General features: G+C 42.1%; 1 protein-coding gene across 3 annotated transcripts in view; it reads left to right on the top strand.

The window, feature by feature from the left end:
• Positions 1-18,098, top strand: part of MMEL1 (membrane metalloendopeptidase like 1) — a 1,408,056-nt gene that overhangs the window by 1,115,165 nt on the left and 274,793 nt on the right. For all 3 annotated transcript variants that reach the window (XM_069610215.1, XM_069610216.1, XM_069610217.1), the window contains exons 9-11: positions 6,094-6,228; positions 10,075-10,164; positions 12,233-12,369. In XM_069610215.1, the coding sequence (XP_069466316.1) occupies positions 6,094-6,228; positions 10,075-10,164; positions 12,233-12,369 (362 nt within the window). The remainder of the gene's footprint in view (positions 1-6,093; positions 6,229-10,074; positions 10,165-12,232; positions 12,370-18,098) is intronic.

Genomic DNA, 18,098 nt, shown 5'->3' with positions numbered 1-18,098 from the left:
AATATCAGCAGATGACTTGAAACCAAGTGTTAATGTTTAAAGTTCTTGATCACATCATCCTGAAAAAAATGGATTAGGTTATAACTGTGGTCATCAAAGTAGAATTCAACACAAAAGACACTATACAAAAGAATAGTGTAGACTACTCTCTAGGCATTGATGGGGAAATGCCCTTCTGGTGAGGTTCCCAGCAGCTCATTTGGTTCCCCTAAAAGCTTTCCACTAACCCACTACACGTCTTATTATTAGTTCATGGACATCTGACCAAATCACCCCCATCCTCCAAAAACTGCATTGGCTTCCTCTCCATGCCAGAATCATATTCAAGACTGCACGAACCATCTTCAAAGCAGTCAAGAGTAGCGTACCAGCAAGCATGGCGGCTAAGCTCCAAAGAACAGGAGAGCCTGCACTCACTCACATTTCTCTCTGCCAAACAAAGATAAAGTAGTTATTCTTGAAACTTTAAGCCTCTACTAAAAAAAAAAACAATTAGCATTTTTGAGGAATCTAATGACTGTTTGGCACATGCCATTTTTTACTCAAAGTCTAATTTATATTTATATTGATATTTTATTTCTATTGCGCTCGTACACAAGTGTTTCAAGCAGTTCCGAGCCAAAAAGAGGCAATGTTTTCCATGCAATTTAAGAGTATGATAGTGCAATTTATGTGGTTGGTCAAGTCTTGCAGGACTCAGAGTAACAAAGGATGCTGTACAAATGACCAGAAGTGCTGGGCCCGACCAGACCAGTTGAAATATTTTCTAGCAGCATTAATGCAGAGAATTATCATTTTGAGTGTTTGACCAGGCCAGTGCACTGGACTTGTTAAAAGTAGATGGGAACCCTTCTCAATTAAATCTACTTCGAGCAAATATGCTGCAGCCAAATCTCCCATTCTCGAAGTAGGTACAGTTGAAGAAGGAGAGTAGAAGAAAGAGCAGGAGCGTGAGAGTTGAAAGTAAGTCTGTAAAAGGAAGCACTGAATCCAGCAGGGTATGTGTAAAGCATAATTCCTGAAAATCCCAATAGATCACTAATATCTGTATAAAGTAGGGACACTTAGGACGTCCCTGGGGGAGCTTTGGATAGAGAAGTTGCCTTTAGGTCTTCACCTCTAATATAAGGCAGACCAAGATAGCAGAGGGTCAGCCTTCTATTTCTTCTAACATGGAGTCAGAGAGGCTTGGGTTAGGGAGGTGATGCTACACAGATGAAAGCGAGAGGGATGGTCCTAGGGCCCCAAGAATTTCAAATAAAAATGCTTAAACCCTCTCTGAAGCGTGCAGTGATTTGTCATCTCTGATAGATGGAGATTCAGAGTATAATAACGTATCACTTCTATGAACAGCACGGTTAATGGGCATTCATATATTTTTTATTTTTAGTACTTCTTCATCAGCTGCCAGGTTTGGATATTTTAAGGAGATGTTGATCATTTGGCACTGGGTTTCTTTGAATTTTTCTATACCCAAATTACATATGCACTTTTGGTATAATAATGTCTCCCATAGTTGTTTTGAGAAGGTTATTTGAGGGACCGGGAATAAGCAGGCATTGAGAGTTTGGGGCATTTGATATGATCCAAAGGAGTAATGTCATTTTCTTAGCTTTGAAAAAATATAAACTTCCATCTAGATCATTTATCAGCTGCCTACAACTCTGCAGCGTCATTTCTGCTTCTCCCAGAATTGAACAGGTGAGACAATACAGAGATATGGTTGTCTCTTCATTTGACATTATGGGCCTGATTCCTCTGGGATTGCGCCATTATAAGACACTTCCATGAATCAGGGCCTAAGTCATCAACGTCATAAAATAATCGAACTAGCAGTGAGACAAAATTACAAAATTAACAATTAATATACAGGCAAAACAATCTAATTATTCATACATAATCCATTACAAATAAAATTCACTAAATATCGGCTAAAACAGCATTATATTAGTTTGGAATTTAAAATCAATTTAAAATCTTTTCCATCAATCGATACAAACAATAATCAGCTGACTTAAAATACATACAGGGGGTTAATAGAGGTACCCCGTCCCATATAAATTAGAGTGTGGTTGTGTGCATCTTTTCCTACATAACCATGCACTGTGTATAAACTTTGTTACCAAGGTCACAGTCCTCTCATTGTACGATTGCCTACAATGACTAATTTCTTCAACAATGGTTCTCGTTCAAACTCCCTCAAAAGAGGCTAATAAACAATTCAGAGGTCTCTACATAATGGGCACAATAACAGGAAATGATTTCCTTGGGAGTCTTGGATGTTCCCTCCCCCACATGTTCATAAAATGTGCCAAAGGTAAAGAGCCTAGTCTAAATATGATGTATAATGATCTGGCATAATGCAGGGCAGTATAATCCAGGTATTTTTCATAGGCTGCACTCCCTTTATTTGTTCAGTATGTGCAAGACATGAAAGTTTTCTGAGTTTCAGCTATTTCGAGATCTTCGAGCTTCCCAGCGTAGAGTGTCTTTACCATGACTTAGTCCTATTGGTCATGTCAGTGAGATTTCTGATCCAGATTAATATTAGGATGTGTGACCATTAATTACAATCTATGAGATATGCAGACGATGTTCCAAATGATAAATTATGAAGCAATCCATGCATGAGCACGGGCACACTAAAATAGAATCATTTGGAACATGGTCTGCATGTCTAATAGATTGTAAATAATGGTCACACATGCAAATATTAATCTGGAACAGGAACAATGGCTGTCACACGAAGCCTACTAGTAGGGATCACAAGAAATCCATCAGTGCATTGGCTTCTGTAACATTGTGTGTTAGGTTGTCCCTCAACCCCACTGATTGGTTGGCATACCAGCCCAACCTTGGACTTTTGGCTCCTTAGCAGCACATACATGAAATGAAACCTAGGTGTTTGAATCCCATCAGGCTACTCCCCATTTTCCCAATTAGCCCATCATCTCTCATCGGTAGGCCACAAGCCAAAGTCTTATGTTTGTAGTTGACCTTGTTACTTGCTCAATGTCGTGGAACATTCAAGGGAGTGTGAGAACACCATTATCTTAGCTTAAGGCTCCAATGAAAACCCTTTGTTTTCGCCTTTTGAGTCACATGTGAAGAGACGACGAATGTGTCAATTTCATACTTCCATTTGCTGCTATTTGATTCTTATGCAGGATGCTGTTGTTCCTCTTGGCCGCTTGAGACTTGCTCACTCTATCTCATATGAACTTGGTATGCTTTTAATTAATTAGTTTGGCTGTCACAGATGTTTTCATCTTCTCCCATCTATGAAGAATGTCCCACATTCAGAACTTATCCATGTACTCCCTTTATGCTCTGTGCTTATCCTTTGAAAATTGCATCGTTAACTTGAGGCCAACCTTGACTCATCGTCGGCTCTGCACACTAAACTGTTTTCCTGTGTCTCCTAATCCTACAGACTTGGCCTGTCCTACAGCCTTGGCCTGTCTTTGAGGTTAATGTTAATGTTATGTTAATGTTAAAGGACATTTGTACCACGCACTATCACCACCGAAGTGGTCCCCTGGCGCTCTGGCAGCTCAGAAGAGGGAAGGGAGGGGGGTTAGTGGGAAGGAGCTGGAAAAGTGCAAGAGAGCAGTGATGTGCTGTTGGCGGCCTCAGCCCGGTGGGTCCGTTGGCTGGGCCTGGGGTGTTTTGCAGCCAGTAGTCGTCGTGTACTGTTGTGCGAGTCTATGTGTGTTTTTGTTTTGTTGTTGCCATGTAGTGAAGTTTGTGTGGTTTGTTGTGCTGTAGGTTTGTGGTTGTGTTTGGTTTGGAGTTTGAGAGATGTATGCAGAGGGGGAAATTGTTAGTGCAGATGATTAGTTGGCATCCCTATCCTGACTTGAGGCGGGGGGTTTCTGTATTCTCCCCAGATGGGTTTCCGTAGCACCCCTATGCATCTGTCATCATCCGAGTCCATCTAGCCTTCAAGGTCCCTTTTACATCTAGCCCCATCCTCCCCCAGCCTGCCTCGCAGCACTACCTATCTTCCCTTCCCACTCATACAGCCATTGCACCTGCCTATGCCTACGTATCCTGACAATTACAACCACTGTGGTACCTGGTGGGACCTAAGGGGCGAGTGCGTATGTTGGGTGGGATTAGGTTGGGTTTGTTGATTCTGTCTCCGTGGATGTCGCCTGTGTTACACTCTACCCGGTGAGACTCATCCAGGTGCCGTGGGAGCTTCCCAGTGGGTTCTGGGAGCAGTCTGTGTCTGGTGTAGTCTAGTCGTCCTTTTTTCCTTTCTGTTTCTGTTTTCAGTTTGAGTCTGTTGAATTTTAGGTGATCTTTGGTATTTCTTATTTCTTTTGCGATGTTGTTCTAGGTTTTTGCAGCTAAGTGGAAGAAGGAGGTGCCTCAAAAAAATTTCTTGAGGTATGGTTTTGATTCCAGACGGATTTCGTTGCATGACCTGAGGAATCTAGTAGGCTTGTAGATTGTTATTTTCTTTTGTAGGAATTCTGCTCCTTGTCTGCTGATTGCCCTGTGCGTTATGCACACTGTTTTGAAGGTGATGCAATGTTTTATTTATGAGGTTGTTTAGTTAAGTACAACATTAGTCAGTGTCAATTTTCCTACTATGGACGTTCTTGCCATGTTATATATTCCTCTATAGCCAGCTTCTATATGTTTTCTTTCTACCTTGTATTACTGTGTATTTACAGTGATTGGTCAATAAGTTACTTCATCTTCTTTAGATCCATGATTACCTTAGCTTTAGGTATATGTTGCTCTTAGGGCTTCAGTTACATAATTACTTCTAAGTATTTTCATATCGTTTCAGCATAGGTTCATATATCTTGTTTTTGATATGAATTTGTCCTTGTCAGTTTTCACTTTTAACGTCCATCCATAACATTCATTGACGCATTCTGACATCTTGGCAGGCGACATCCTTCCATGCAGCATTCTTCCATACGACATCCTTCCACACCTTAGGTGCGAGGGTACAATCTGTATGTCTATCTGAGTGCATAACGTCTCTCATGCACTCAATGCGGTATGGGAACTATACAGGGGTCCCATTTATTGCTTTTCTATGACTGTTCAAATATGATGGCGGTGAGGGGGCTGGAACTGGCAGGATAGTGCCTATCTGCTCCTCTACAGCTCATTTAACAAGCATTGGTAAATACAGCATTGGTGTTTGAGTTTGCTAATTAACAAATGTTTATAGGTTTATATCTCTTTTCGTGTGTCACACAATATCCTGCCCCTACTATACGCTAATATGCATGTATGTTGTAACCCATAAAATAATAGAGATCAATGAAACAAAGTGGACAACAGTTGAAAGGTAAAGTCTTGAAATGTTGGAAAACTAATGTAACATTTTGTTTAAACACTCAATGTAAATTAAATATATATATATATATATACAGACTCCCCCGCAACAAGTGAAACTATTGACTCACACCCACACCACTACTTCAAATAACTCAATTTAAATATAAGGCCACTTAAAAGCTGGCATATACAAAGCTGAAAGTGAAGATTGTGAAGTAGCGTTGTGATGCAAATTAAGATTTCATTAGTAGTGGAGGAGGCTATATGTATGAGTATTTATTTACATTGAGAGTTTATCGCAACCTTAATGTTGTCATGTTCAACATTTGTAGACTACTTTAATAGATAGTAACCTTAACTTATTTTAAAAAAATGTATTACTGCTATGTGTGTGTGTGTGGGCGTGCAGTGTGTATGTGTGCGTGTGCTAGCGAAAAAGGGATACTACCTGAGGAATAACCAGGCAACAATAATCTTAAGAATTGAGGGATCATGTAGTGACTCCCATCGAAAGGGCAGTGACCTTTACGGGATTGCAGGTGGGTAGCTGTTACAACCTGATTTTGCTCTTCAGAAATGTTGGTAACTCCATTGATGCTTCCCTGTGTGGTTTCTGTTATGTAAATATGGATTACCACGTTTCGTTTGCCCACTCCTCTCAATGAGGGAGATTTTCTTTTCAAGGTTGTACTTTATTTTCATGAATATGTTATGCTTGGCCGTGCCAACATTAATAAATGCATAAACAAATAAATGTCATGCAACATTATTTTTTTCTTTTGCAAGGTCAGGGAAGCCTACCTCCAGTTCATGATCACCATTGCCAAGATAATTCGTGAAGACATGAACTTGACGAAAGATGACAACTTCGTCCAAGAGGAAATGACCCGCATCATGGAGATGGAAACATTCATTGCTAATGTTAGTTATGGGAGTATGTAGGAGCAGGGGGGAATGAGGATGAACGTGCATAAAGATACACACCTGAGGGCTGATTTGATATACTTTTACAATGATCAGTGTTCATTTTCGTTGCCGTCTCTAGAAATGCCTTGTATAGACTATTTGCACAGAAATCAAGTGTACTCAGGTTCACACCAAGTGCGGTTATTATGTGGCTATTTTGGAATGAGCAAGGCACGGATTAGAAAATCACGCCAGGCAGGGAAGCGGGGCACAAAAGGGGATGAAAGGCAACTGTAGGCAATGCAGGTAATGTTATAACATAGCCAAGAAAATGTCCACGTTACTAAATATTAGTCATTAGTGTTCTGAATATTGGTTCAACACTGCAATGCAATGCAATCCCTCCACAGTGCTTCAACATACAATTAAGTGGACTCCATGTTAAATGTTTGGAGTGGGCACCATACCTGCCTAGTCTCCGGGTTTACCCCGGAGACTCCGGGTTTCAACGCTCTTCTCCGGGTCTTCGTGGAAGAGCGTACAGTCTCTGGGGTTTCCCCCAATCCAAGGAAATCCGCCCACGCCTCTAAGTGACTGACACCATACACCGTTTGTGGCCAATCATATCGAGGTGTGGGTGGAAACTAAGCATCTGAGACATATCTGAACTGCAGGCCGGCGCCCAGTTAGCAGCATCTTGCGTACTGAAGTGAAGAGTGACACCCGCGCACACACAAAAAAACAATAAAGACTGCTCTTTTTGTTTTGTTTGCGTGTTCGCATGTCTCTCAGCCGTTTCTTTTTTGTTTTGTTTTTAAAGTGGTTGAGTCGGGTCGAGTCGGGTGGGTGGGATCTTGGGGAAGGGGGCGGGGCATCAGTGATGTCATTCCCCGGGTTTTGCTTTTGGAATTGGGAATGTAGGCAGGTATGGTGGGCACTGTGGTTCTCACCAGCCAGAAGCACACACCAGCCATGGGCCAATTTGCAGCTCCCTGAAGAGTGGCTCCTTCCCTTCCTTCTGCCACATGCTCTGCGGGACAGAGGCGTTGCTAGGGGGGTGATGAGGGGGCTATAGCCCCCGGTCTTTTGGTTGTAGCCCCGGATAGAAGCTCAGGGGCTACAGACAAAAGGCTAGCTAGCCCCCAGTCCGGACAGTCACGACATTAGCGTAGCCCCGGGTCTTTTCCAGACCTAGCAACACCCCTCCTGCGGGATTGTCTCTTACCTAGATGTACCCTCATCTCTCAGTGCTAATAGCATTCCTCCCTGTGTGCTTCAGCCACAGACATTCTTTCCTCATGGATATTCGAGCCGTTTGCATATTTTCCCTGGTGTTTACAGTACACCCTGGCCGTTTACGCTGCGTTCTTTTTTTGTTTTTAACGGGGTCCCGCCAATCCCCTCTAAACCACCCCACCACCTCTCCCTACCACCCACCCCACTAATGTTCTACCCCAAAAACACAACACGTGTACTTTTCAAACACGGCAAAACCGGCTTCTGTGAAAAACCACAGCAAATATGCAAACGGCTAAAATATCCGCGAGGAAAACAGGACAAACGATTCAAATATAATTTATATGGGATGGTGAAAAGCAAAAGTGACGTAATTTTTAACACAAATGAAGTGTTTTATCCCTCAGACAGAGCACACTTTCATTCGTGCTCATTCCAGCCTATTGAGTGCCAAAATTATAATAGCGGGGATTGAATGAATTGGTTCCCATGCATGCAACCACCCTTAAACTTGAACGGTGCCCATTGGCTCTTTCAGCAGGTAAAATCAAGCTAGGGCGAACAAAGTGCGGTGGATAGCAAAGACATGCAAACACACACTCACACAACATTTCTAGCCATGACACCATATCAAATGCAGCCTCCCCTATGCTGGCATGCTGCTAGAACCAACCCTTCCAGCCTGAGGGACTAGCGAGAATTAAAGGTTTGTAATAGAAAACGCCATAACCATACATGTGATTTGTAGAAGGTTATACATTAATGTTATCCACTGGCAGTCAGCCTGGAAACTATCTATACCTTTGTTTTTTATCCCATCTGAGCCAGTGAAGGAGCGGCCCAATGCATGCAAATGGTCCTGTCACCAGTAGGAGCAGTCCAGACTGAAATGCTACGCCACTTCCCCGCTGCACAGAAAGACAAGCAATCCCATACTTGTTTTTGACTTGTTGGCAGCGTAGTTCCCTATGACGCAGCAAGCAAGTGACAAACGTCTGGCCATGCACTGTCTTCAATAGGGAAAACGAGTAAAATGGGATGAGTGGCAGCACTAAGAGTGATTTGTATGTGGCTGGTTCCATTCTTCAATGGCACAGGCGGGCTTAAAAATGATGGAGTGGAAGGTTACCCAGAGCAATGGCAGTGGTTAAGATTAATTCATAACCTCTCACCGTTCACATTTTTTGATTGTTGTAAACATAGAGCAACTATCAGCAATCAAGCCAAGTCGATTTTGGAATGGGAGAGGACCATAAAACGTGAATTTGCGTGGTGGGTGAAATGGCACTTTCTTTTAGTGATCTACTCGCATGACCATTCAGTCCCTTGAAGACATTAATTATTGTTGGTGCCATTGCCACACTAAACCATAGAGCAGTATGAGAGCCTAAAATTGTCATCGGGCTGCTATTAATTATCAGTATGAAGGCCACCCTGTTGGGACATTGTGAAAAGGAGTTCTATCGAAAACCTGTTAGGACTTCTCAACTTTTTCCACCTGCTTAGAGTTTGGAGCATTGTACCTGGTGGATTATCTAAGGCTGAAACCACTTTTGTTATGGTTTTCAATCTGGACAAACCCCCAGGCTATCTTAACAAGAACCATCTTGGATGATCTACAGAAAAAATAAGTAGCATATAAGATCTAATGGCTCATTTACATGAAAAAACAGCTAACAAGCTCGGGGTTAGTTGGCTGGTATGAACATCCACACCAAATGAAAGCTAGCTAGAAAAACATGCTCAAGTGCACCTGTTTTGAAAGCTGCTATAGACAGAAAGAAGGTTCGGAGCTTGTGAAGCTAAGGGTGAGAATGCATGCTTCTCTGAAGTGGACTGGAGGTTGTGAGCCTTTTCTATCCTGGGTCATTCGAAGGTATGCTCGCTCTCTGATAGCAAAATTCAGATTAAATATTCTTCCATCAAAGAGTGAAACCAGTAGATGGAGTAATGGCAAAGAAACGCCTGGGTGCAGGTGTGATCCAAGGCTAGTGGAAGATGTGGTAGATTTTATGTTCTTTTGCCAACTGTATGAGGCCATACACAGAAGCATCCCCCCAATTTTATGGTGAATTAATGTTATGGTCTACCAACCATGCCTTTTCTTTTTAATGGTGTGTAATAAACCAGTTGTTTGTTGTGCGCTGGGATTGCATTTATGCAAAGCTGTCAAAATAAGGGAAGAGTTTTTATTCTGAAGTTGGAATTTTAGCATTTGTTTGTTTTATAACTGCATTGGATTCAGTATGAATTTATTGAGCACACTTTTGTGGGGTGTTTTGCACTCGAATTAAAGAACTAAAGTAAAGAAAATAAATTAGCATAACAAGTCAAGGGCTAATCTGCATGTGGGGCTCCTGAGGAAGGTCACAGAAAAGGGGTCTCGAGAAGTGATTATTAAGTAAATAAATCAAAGCACAAATGGGGCATTTGCATTTGCAACTAAAATACATGTTGTACTGAGAAAAACCCCAGATGATAGCTACCTTTCCTCAGTGGCAGATTGCGGCCAGACCGCACAGATCTGACATTGAAACATCAGTGAAGACCTTAGCACTTGACAGTAAAGAAACAGAAACCATGTCTGTGCAGGCATTAAAATGTGATGATTCTGACCCTCCATAGGCTACTGCACCTCCAGAAGAAAGGCATGAAGTCACGCTGCTATACAACAAGATGACGCTATCGGAGCTCCAAGAGAAGTTCCCACTGAATGTAAGTGGTGATTGTAGGGTATTTTGTGAGTTTTCCTAACTTGCCACTAAACACGGGCTAGACTCACTTTGGGATCACTTGCTGAAGCAGAAGCAGGACTTACTGCGCACTAGGGAGACATTTTCTCTGAGTTAGGTGTATTGCATTGATGGTTCAGTATAAATACTAAGAATTAAAATGATGTGTTTATAACATGGGGTTTACCAAGCACAGCTCTTTACACCTTACAGAAGTAACGTGTCACAGAGGAAATAGCCATGCACAGCCTACATTATTTCATAAGATGCTTTATAGATTGTCTGCATGTCAGAATAAAATCACACGCAGGAATACACAATATGCATTTATTGTACATTGTAGGCGAACCAAGGGCAAAGAAACTCATTTATTGACACATGTCAGTTTCATAAACGGCCAGTACCAATTTTAAATACTCTGCTCACTCACCCCAGGCGAAATGTCCCTCTGTCTGCCCAGTGAAAATACTTCAGCTCTCTCCCACAACTCAAAACTTGGCAAATGCCACTGTGCAAACAATCTTGAGGAATACCTGATTGCTCTTAGCTCATGCAAGCGGTATCCTCTCTCTTTTATTATTATTTTTCAGCAACTAATTTTGCATAGAGAGATGCCTTTCAATTCAGCAAATGGAGAACTAATTGACTTTGAGATGACTGATATGATTTTCTTTTCTCACAAGCAAAACACATCCCAGCTAAATTCTATTGCATTCCAACACAATAACTTGTCCTCAATTGGTACTGGCATGCATGCCCAAATATGTCCAAAAGGACATTGCTTGAAACGCCAGTAAGAGATGCCTCTCTGTGTTCTGGGCTGATTGGCTGTCTGTCTCCCCCTACTGCTCAACTTCTACAGGAAAGGCCTCTTTCAGCACTAGTCGGTTTCCACTCTCAGCCATACTCCTTCTATCCCAGCAGTCAAGATCCCTCCTTTGACTAATTGCACTTTTTTAAACACTTTCTTCACTCCTCCTTCCAAGGTATATCTCCCTACAGAAGGCCTAAAATATTTCTGCATCTCACAGTGATGTCATCCCATCAATCAGAAACTCCCTTTCAATCAGCCAGTCCCCTGAGAACATTCCAGAATGTTCACACGTGCCCCTTTCCTTTCACCTTTTACACAGAATTCAGCTCAGTGTTGCGAAGCTTTAAACAATGGCCTGTTTCTAACAGAATGACATCACAAATTCCTCACTCACGTCTCCATTGCAAAAGCAGTTTTTATTCATATATTTTCCTAGCAACATTGCAGAGCCTGTGTTTGCAGCCTCATGAAGAAGCCGAGTTTGCACAAATGATTTGGACCAATTAGCTACGGATTGAGTTGCCTCTAATATTGTTAATGTGTATGTAATTAGTAGGTGTAAGGTGTTACTAGCAAGTCATTTTTATTCCTACATTTCATTGCAACTCAGTCCATGCTATACCGTGCTATGTTGCATTGTTCTATGGTATCTGCTACTATGCAATGCTGAATCCAACCCCCCTTTTGTTTTGTCTTATATGAATTCACAGCACCGTCTGATACCAGACTCACACCAGAGTCTCCCACACAATCATACCTCTTTTGCAAACGTCTACATTTTTGATTAAATGCTGCCCTAGTTATAATTCGGAGTCTATGACCCCTACATAACTCCGATATGATCCATCATCTTCAAAGATCTCTGTTGTAGTCTTCCCTCAGTAGTTATCTAAAGCCTTGCAGCTGCATATATAGCAGCCCTGTTTGCTATCAAAGAGATAATCCAGACAGAGATATTCTTTTGTCAGTTCTCTTGAAATTCACGGCATGTAGAACCTGTTTTTAGCATGGTATGTGTTTTCAGAAATTATCCTTTGGTCAACAAGAACAAGTTTACGTGTTCCCATTGTGTGAGTAACGGGCTAAGTGGCACATCGCAGAGTTCCCACTTTTACAATGTTGAATTCCAGTGCTTCTATCACCTGTTTGAATATGGCCACATTCAAATTGAGGAAATTGAACCCCCAAGTTTGAATTTAAATGATAACAATTACACAGTTTTCTCTCTCTGCCCCAGGACTTCAACTGGACCCTCTTTGTGCAAGGAGTCATGTCTTCGGTGAACATTCAGATCCAAGCAGAAGAGGAGATTGTTGTCTATGGAATGCCTTACCTGCAGCAGCTCAAAGCAATTCTTGCCAACTACTCTGCCAGGTATATAAACCAAACCACTTCTTACAATTAAGTCTGAGGTTGTCAGCTTCTTTAAACAGCTAATGTTTAGAGGCTTTCTCATGACTCGAGTAATATTAAAATGTGTATTAAGCGCAAACAATCAACAAAATAAAATTCCAGTTTTGAGGTGCTAACATAAAATTTGGAACAATGTACAACATGAAACTGAAAAAGACAAGGGTCCAACCATTGAGAAAAAAACATCGAGAAACCAATTACACATCTAGATAAGTAGGTATCTGTTGCTGCATGCTCCTAATTTAATAAAAAATGACTCTTCATGAGAGCATGCTTTTTCAATATCATTTTAGATTTTGAAAACAATTGAGGTACAATCTCTTGTGGGGGAGTGCAGCAAACGTGTTTCATTTTGAGCAATGTGCTGCCCAACCAATCTCTCCGAAATCTGAATGTCCTCAATTCAAAATTGCTGCTTTAATGCAGACATCACCCTAGAGCAGGAATATAACAGCAGCCTTTGCTTTCCAATTGTTTAGGACTACAACTCCCATCATCCCTTATCAATGGTGAGGGATCTTAGGAGTCTTTGTCCGCAACATCTCGAGAGCCATAAGTTACAAAGCCCCCACCCACGAGCACACTGCTCCATAAATTAGACAGATAACCTTTCACTGCAAGTCAACCTGGAAACATTTGCACCCATCCAGTAGCGGCCAGAAGAAATAGTTCTCTTTTCACTTTCTGGGTGTATCAACTTCTTATGTGGGTGGACTGGGTCGACAAGTCTGCTCCCACTTTGCATTAGCAACCAGGATCCAACAAAGCAGTGCAGTGCCAGTGAAGACTGACCGGCAGCCAAAAGGAGGGAAGACGACCGTCAGACTAGGGAATTGGAATGCAAGTCCTATGAGCCCACCCTGCTTCTGGGTCCCATCCTGCTTCTGCGTCCCACCCTACAGATCAATCATCTGTGTGGTCACCTGGATACACTTCTCATGGGGACGAGATTGCACTACCACACACAAAGCATTCACCCTCAAGTGAGGCCTAGTTCTGGGTCAAAGTCAGACACTGCATCTCCACCTGAGAGTGCTGACCAGCAGAGATTTCAGTGAGGGTGCTTGGCGGCGTGGGCTCTAGATAGACAGGTACCATCTTGGTTCTGGGTTTGCACAGTGGAGGGCTGTTCTTCAGGACTCAGCTCCTTTGTCATATCCTCCCCGCTGTCAAACTCACCATACAGAGGCAGCTATCTTCGTGGGAAGCTCTGAATTGAATTTGGGGAGGATTTGAAGCATTTGGGTTTGTGTGGTGAGCCCCGAAGGTCGCAGCTTCCAGGAGCCTGTGAAGAAGCATGTGCACATGTCTTCCCACTCATCTACACCCACCTCACCCCCCATTTTAGTATATACTATGTGGAACCAGCGCCCCCATGATTTCTCCTCGTCCATTTCTGCAAAGAGACTTGACGTTATCTGGTAGCATTTCATTAAATACTTTAAATTCTAGAAGAAACCCCGTCTTTGTGACTAAGAGCAGTTCAATTTGCTCTTCAAATAAAATCATGTGAAGTAGAAAAACATTTATTTTTATGGATGAATAGGAGATCTATAGAGGCTTTTTACTAATTCTAGATTCCTCAGCCCGAAATCTAGAACATTTTAGTGTATGGAGACTGGAGTGCCAAAACAACGACAGGGGGGCAGTGAAATTCCAGTACTGATCTGCGGAAAGCCAGAGCTTGGATATATCTGGATAAAACAGGATCTAACAGGAAGAGATTCTCCTTTAAAAGTAGGAGTGCAGGCTTGAAGTCTTTGGATATTGAAATGACTAGAGTGAGAAATAGCTTCCACGTCAATCACTGTTTGCTTACCCTGTGCCGAAGAGTCTGCTAGACACCTCAAACCTCCTTGTCACTGAAGAACTATAGGAATAAACACAGAGGGTGGTTTGCATAGCAGCCACTACTTCAGTGCTACGACTCCAACACCAAAACACTAAGGCACTGTGGCAGCACACACAATGCCAACCTGGAAGGTGGTGAGGGAGTGTTAAATCTCATTGCCCGGCTTCACTTGAGGGATATATCCAATGGTCAAATTACTCTGAACCAGGGCCATCATTTAGGGGTCTGTCTTGATACCCCTGTGGTCCCCCTTGCTACACCTAAAAAAATAACGTTTTTCTTTTAATGGAAGGTCCTGGTCCGCGGCTGGCGCCATGTGGCTCTTTGCTTCTGGAGTGGCTGGCTTTCTTTTTCAGGCCTCTTAAAATTTGTCTTTCTAGAATTCTACACAATAATTGCTAGACTCATAAAAGGTTTTATTTCAGGTACACTTCAGGGAGTGAGTCACTGATTTAGTCTGTTCTTAAACACCTCAACTCAGCCTTTCATCCTTCTGAGATCACGATAAATGAGTACCACCACAGGTTGGGTGATACTGTATGTATATTGTTCTACATAAAGCGCTAAGCGTAAGTGCTATAAAATAGCACATCATTATCATTTGACCTTGGACATCTGCTTGTATTCACAGTAATTTGGTAAACTAGGCATATACACACTGATCTTAATGATACATATGGCGATCCATTCTTCTATGACATATATATCACATTATAGTGATATTGTAACAATATTTTTCGAAGTGTGCTTAAGAACAATGCTGTTCCATCACTTCCTGTGATATCACTTCGGGGTGGGGTCAAATGATATAACTTCCTGTGATGTCATCAGAGGTCAAGGGTCATGTGATTTCACGTTCACTACCCCTGGCATTTTGGTGAAATGACATCCCTGCTCTGAATTGAAAAGTCCAGTAGATTGGTGGGACGCCTCAAGTCTCCTTGTCACACTGGTCCCAAAGGAATAAAGACAGAACTGGCGGAAAGAGAGCAGCCACTGTTGGCGTAATGACACCATGACCACCAACCCCAGCATACATATAGACAACAGTACAACATCTGCTAGAAGGCACAGCATTATTATTATTAGAGTATTTATTGAGTGGGGACCTAGCTTCAGGAAGCAACGGAGCGCTCTCCAGTCATAGGTGGAAGAACATGGTGACAGAAGCAGAGAAACAAAGGAGCAGCAAGCTGACATAACAGGGAAAAGGAAGGCCATTTGCTAGCAAGGGATCTGCAAGCAACCAAGGTGAAGCGTGGGGTGCAGATCACCCACTTTCTGGTAGGGTGGGGCATGGAGAGTGTGTGGACCTGAGTGGTAGAAGGTTTTGCAAGGCCATCTTTTCTGCTATGCCCCCAGTTTGATCTTAGAAATAACCACAAACTCTAACCAATGTTGGTGCTTAAATAATCTAAATGTAGCTAAATGTAGCTCACATAGATGTGTTTTCTTAACTACAACAAATGATTTCCTGTGTTGAGTGTGAGACTGAATTGTTCTGAAAAGAAATCTCAAAATCACAATCTATTCTATTGAGATACAGTGGTAACTGTACCTTCATATAAGTGTTTAAATAAATATAAAATGTATTCTGATTGAAATGTCACTTGTTAAACTTTCTCAGGCGCCTTGCTGATGTGTTGTTTTACAATCCAATCAGCCAAGTGCATGCACGCTGGGAAAGGCACATGGAGGTCCCGGGTGATTGTTATGCCAACCACAGTGTAATCTATCTACAGTGGCTTCCACAATTCAGTAGCCCCCAACACCCTCTTATAGCAACTTGTGCCTGATCGCCAATCTGAATAGACCTGCGGTTATATTAGTAGATGTGAAGAGTTTCTATTCTCCACTGGAAGAGGTAACGTGACCCATACCTACTATAACTGCAAGTTCTTTTGCAGGATCCCCACAAGCCAGTCAGAGATATCCAAGGAATAGAAGGAGGTTTTTTGGGCTTATTTTCATTTCACCATTGACAAAATACTTCCATAAAGATTATTGATTGGCTCTGAATGGGTCTGAAACCTTTGGCTCTCCAGGGGTTTTGGACTACAACCCCCATCATCGTTTGCCAGAATTATCAATGGCGAGGGATCGTAGGTGTCATAGGCCAAAACATCTGGACCTGTGCCTTAAGGGCTAGAATGGTGCAACAATCCGGAAGGGATATTTCTGTATACACTCATCAGGTGAACACAAGCTAAGTGGGACTTGTTTCCTATAGCTGCAAAATCCTTTCCAATGATTCCATATCGGACTTGTCAGTAAGAAGATTTTACAACCAACACTGCTTTTCCTTCGGAGCAGGCTGGAGCGTACATTTCGACCTACCTGTAGCCTTGTCGGAGTATTCGAAACAGTTTGTCTTCTAAGCCCACCCAAAACTAGAATTACAGAGAAATGGCTAGCATCAGCTGCCAGGACGATGAGAAACTATACACTAGGGCTAGTTGCAAGCCATTATAAGCATAACTTTCATCGAGCTCCTTGAAGAACGGCTGCCAGCAGGTTGGCATGTTGGACATACAAAGAAAAATGAACAGGGTGGAGAGATCAGCGGCAACGTGTTCGCCTTGGAAGCAAAACGACACGAAGCAACATAGGTTCGAATCCCGGGTCCATTGAAGCGCGTTATACATATGGAACTAAGAAAAAAAAATACAATTACTCAACTAAAAAAGCAAACTATTCCTGTAACAGCGCCTCGATGCCCGCGGGCTGTGTGAGCAGTTTAAAAAAATGCAAATAAATAAAACAGAATCATGAGCCAACCATTATTTGATGGTCGAAAAACGTGTTGGCAATACATGTATGGCTACTATCAGAAAGCCTAATAAACCTTTGAAAGATTCTACTAATTTAATTTTTGGGCTGTCATATTTATTGTACAACCTATGATTGCGACTAGATGTTTAGTAGTACACATCTTCTGCAATTAAAACATCTTTAATGACATGGCATTAACAGTATGCCACCTCCACGTGTACAGGTGCAGCACATTCGAGAATCATTTTCAGGAAGTGTCAGAGGTGGTTGGTGCAAGACCGGTTAGTTGTACTGCACTTCTTCATAGTATCAAATGCAGACGTTGACAGGGGGCCAAGTGCATTGCACGTTTCTCAAACAACCTCTGCACCATGTTCTCTCCAAAGAAAATTCTGCATTCTCAACAAAGTGATCAGAAGCCAGAGGCAATCCCAAAAATCTGCCCGCATGTCAGACAAACCTCCTACGCAGACTACAACGAATGAAAAAACGAAAAGTTTAGACGTTCTTAATAACTGCCATGGGTTTCCCCCCCCAGTGCCAAGGCCTTTTTTGGTGATTTCAGTATTTCACCATGCAAAGCCTTCTAACATTTTCTCCTTCATTAACCCCTTAAATGCCAAGGACGAGCTATCTCGTCCTTGGCACTGGCGAGGTAATCCCAAGGACGAGATACCTCGTCCTTGGCACTTAAAGGGTTAAGCATTGCATCCAGCAGCCTTCACCAAGTTTTTTAATGTTTTAATTGATTTAATTATTTATTATTTTTTTATTATTGCATTACAGTTTAGATTTAAACTTGCAGCAAACTTTAATGATGAAACCTGAGTCTATCCGACGGTGCATCCATCCGTCCAAATATAGGTCATAGGCATCTTTCTATAAAATAGTAACAACCCACGATAGTCCGTCAGTTAGTTTTGGCGACCAGAAAGAACTAGGTCTTTTTGGCAAGTTCTTTTTCCAGGATCACTTTGTAAAAGTCGACCAAAGCAATCGTCATGGAAATTTTAGTCCCGCTTAGCAGGTACATCCACCATCTGTCAGGCTTACTGTTTTAAATTGC

Source organism: Ambystoma mexicanum, chromosome 8, assembly GCF_040938575.1.
Source record: "Ambystoma mexicanum isolate Mex_15411 chromosome 8, UKY_AmexF1_1, whole genome shotgun sequence".
NCBI classification, from domain to species: Eukaryota; Metazoa; Chordata; class Amphibia; order Caudata; family Ambystomatidae; genus Ambystoma; species Ambystoma mexicanum.
Note: the sequence above shows the minus strand (reverse complement) of the source record. Positions and strands in the feature narration are given on the sequence as shown.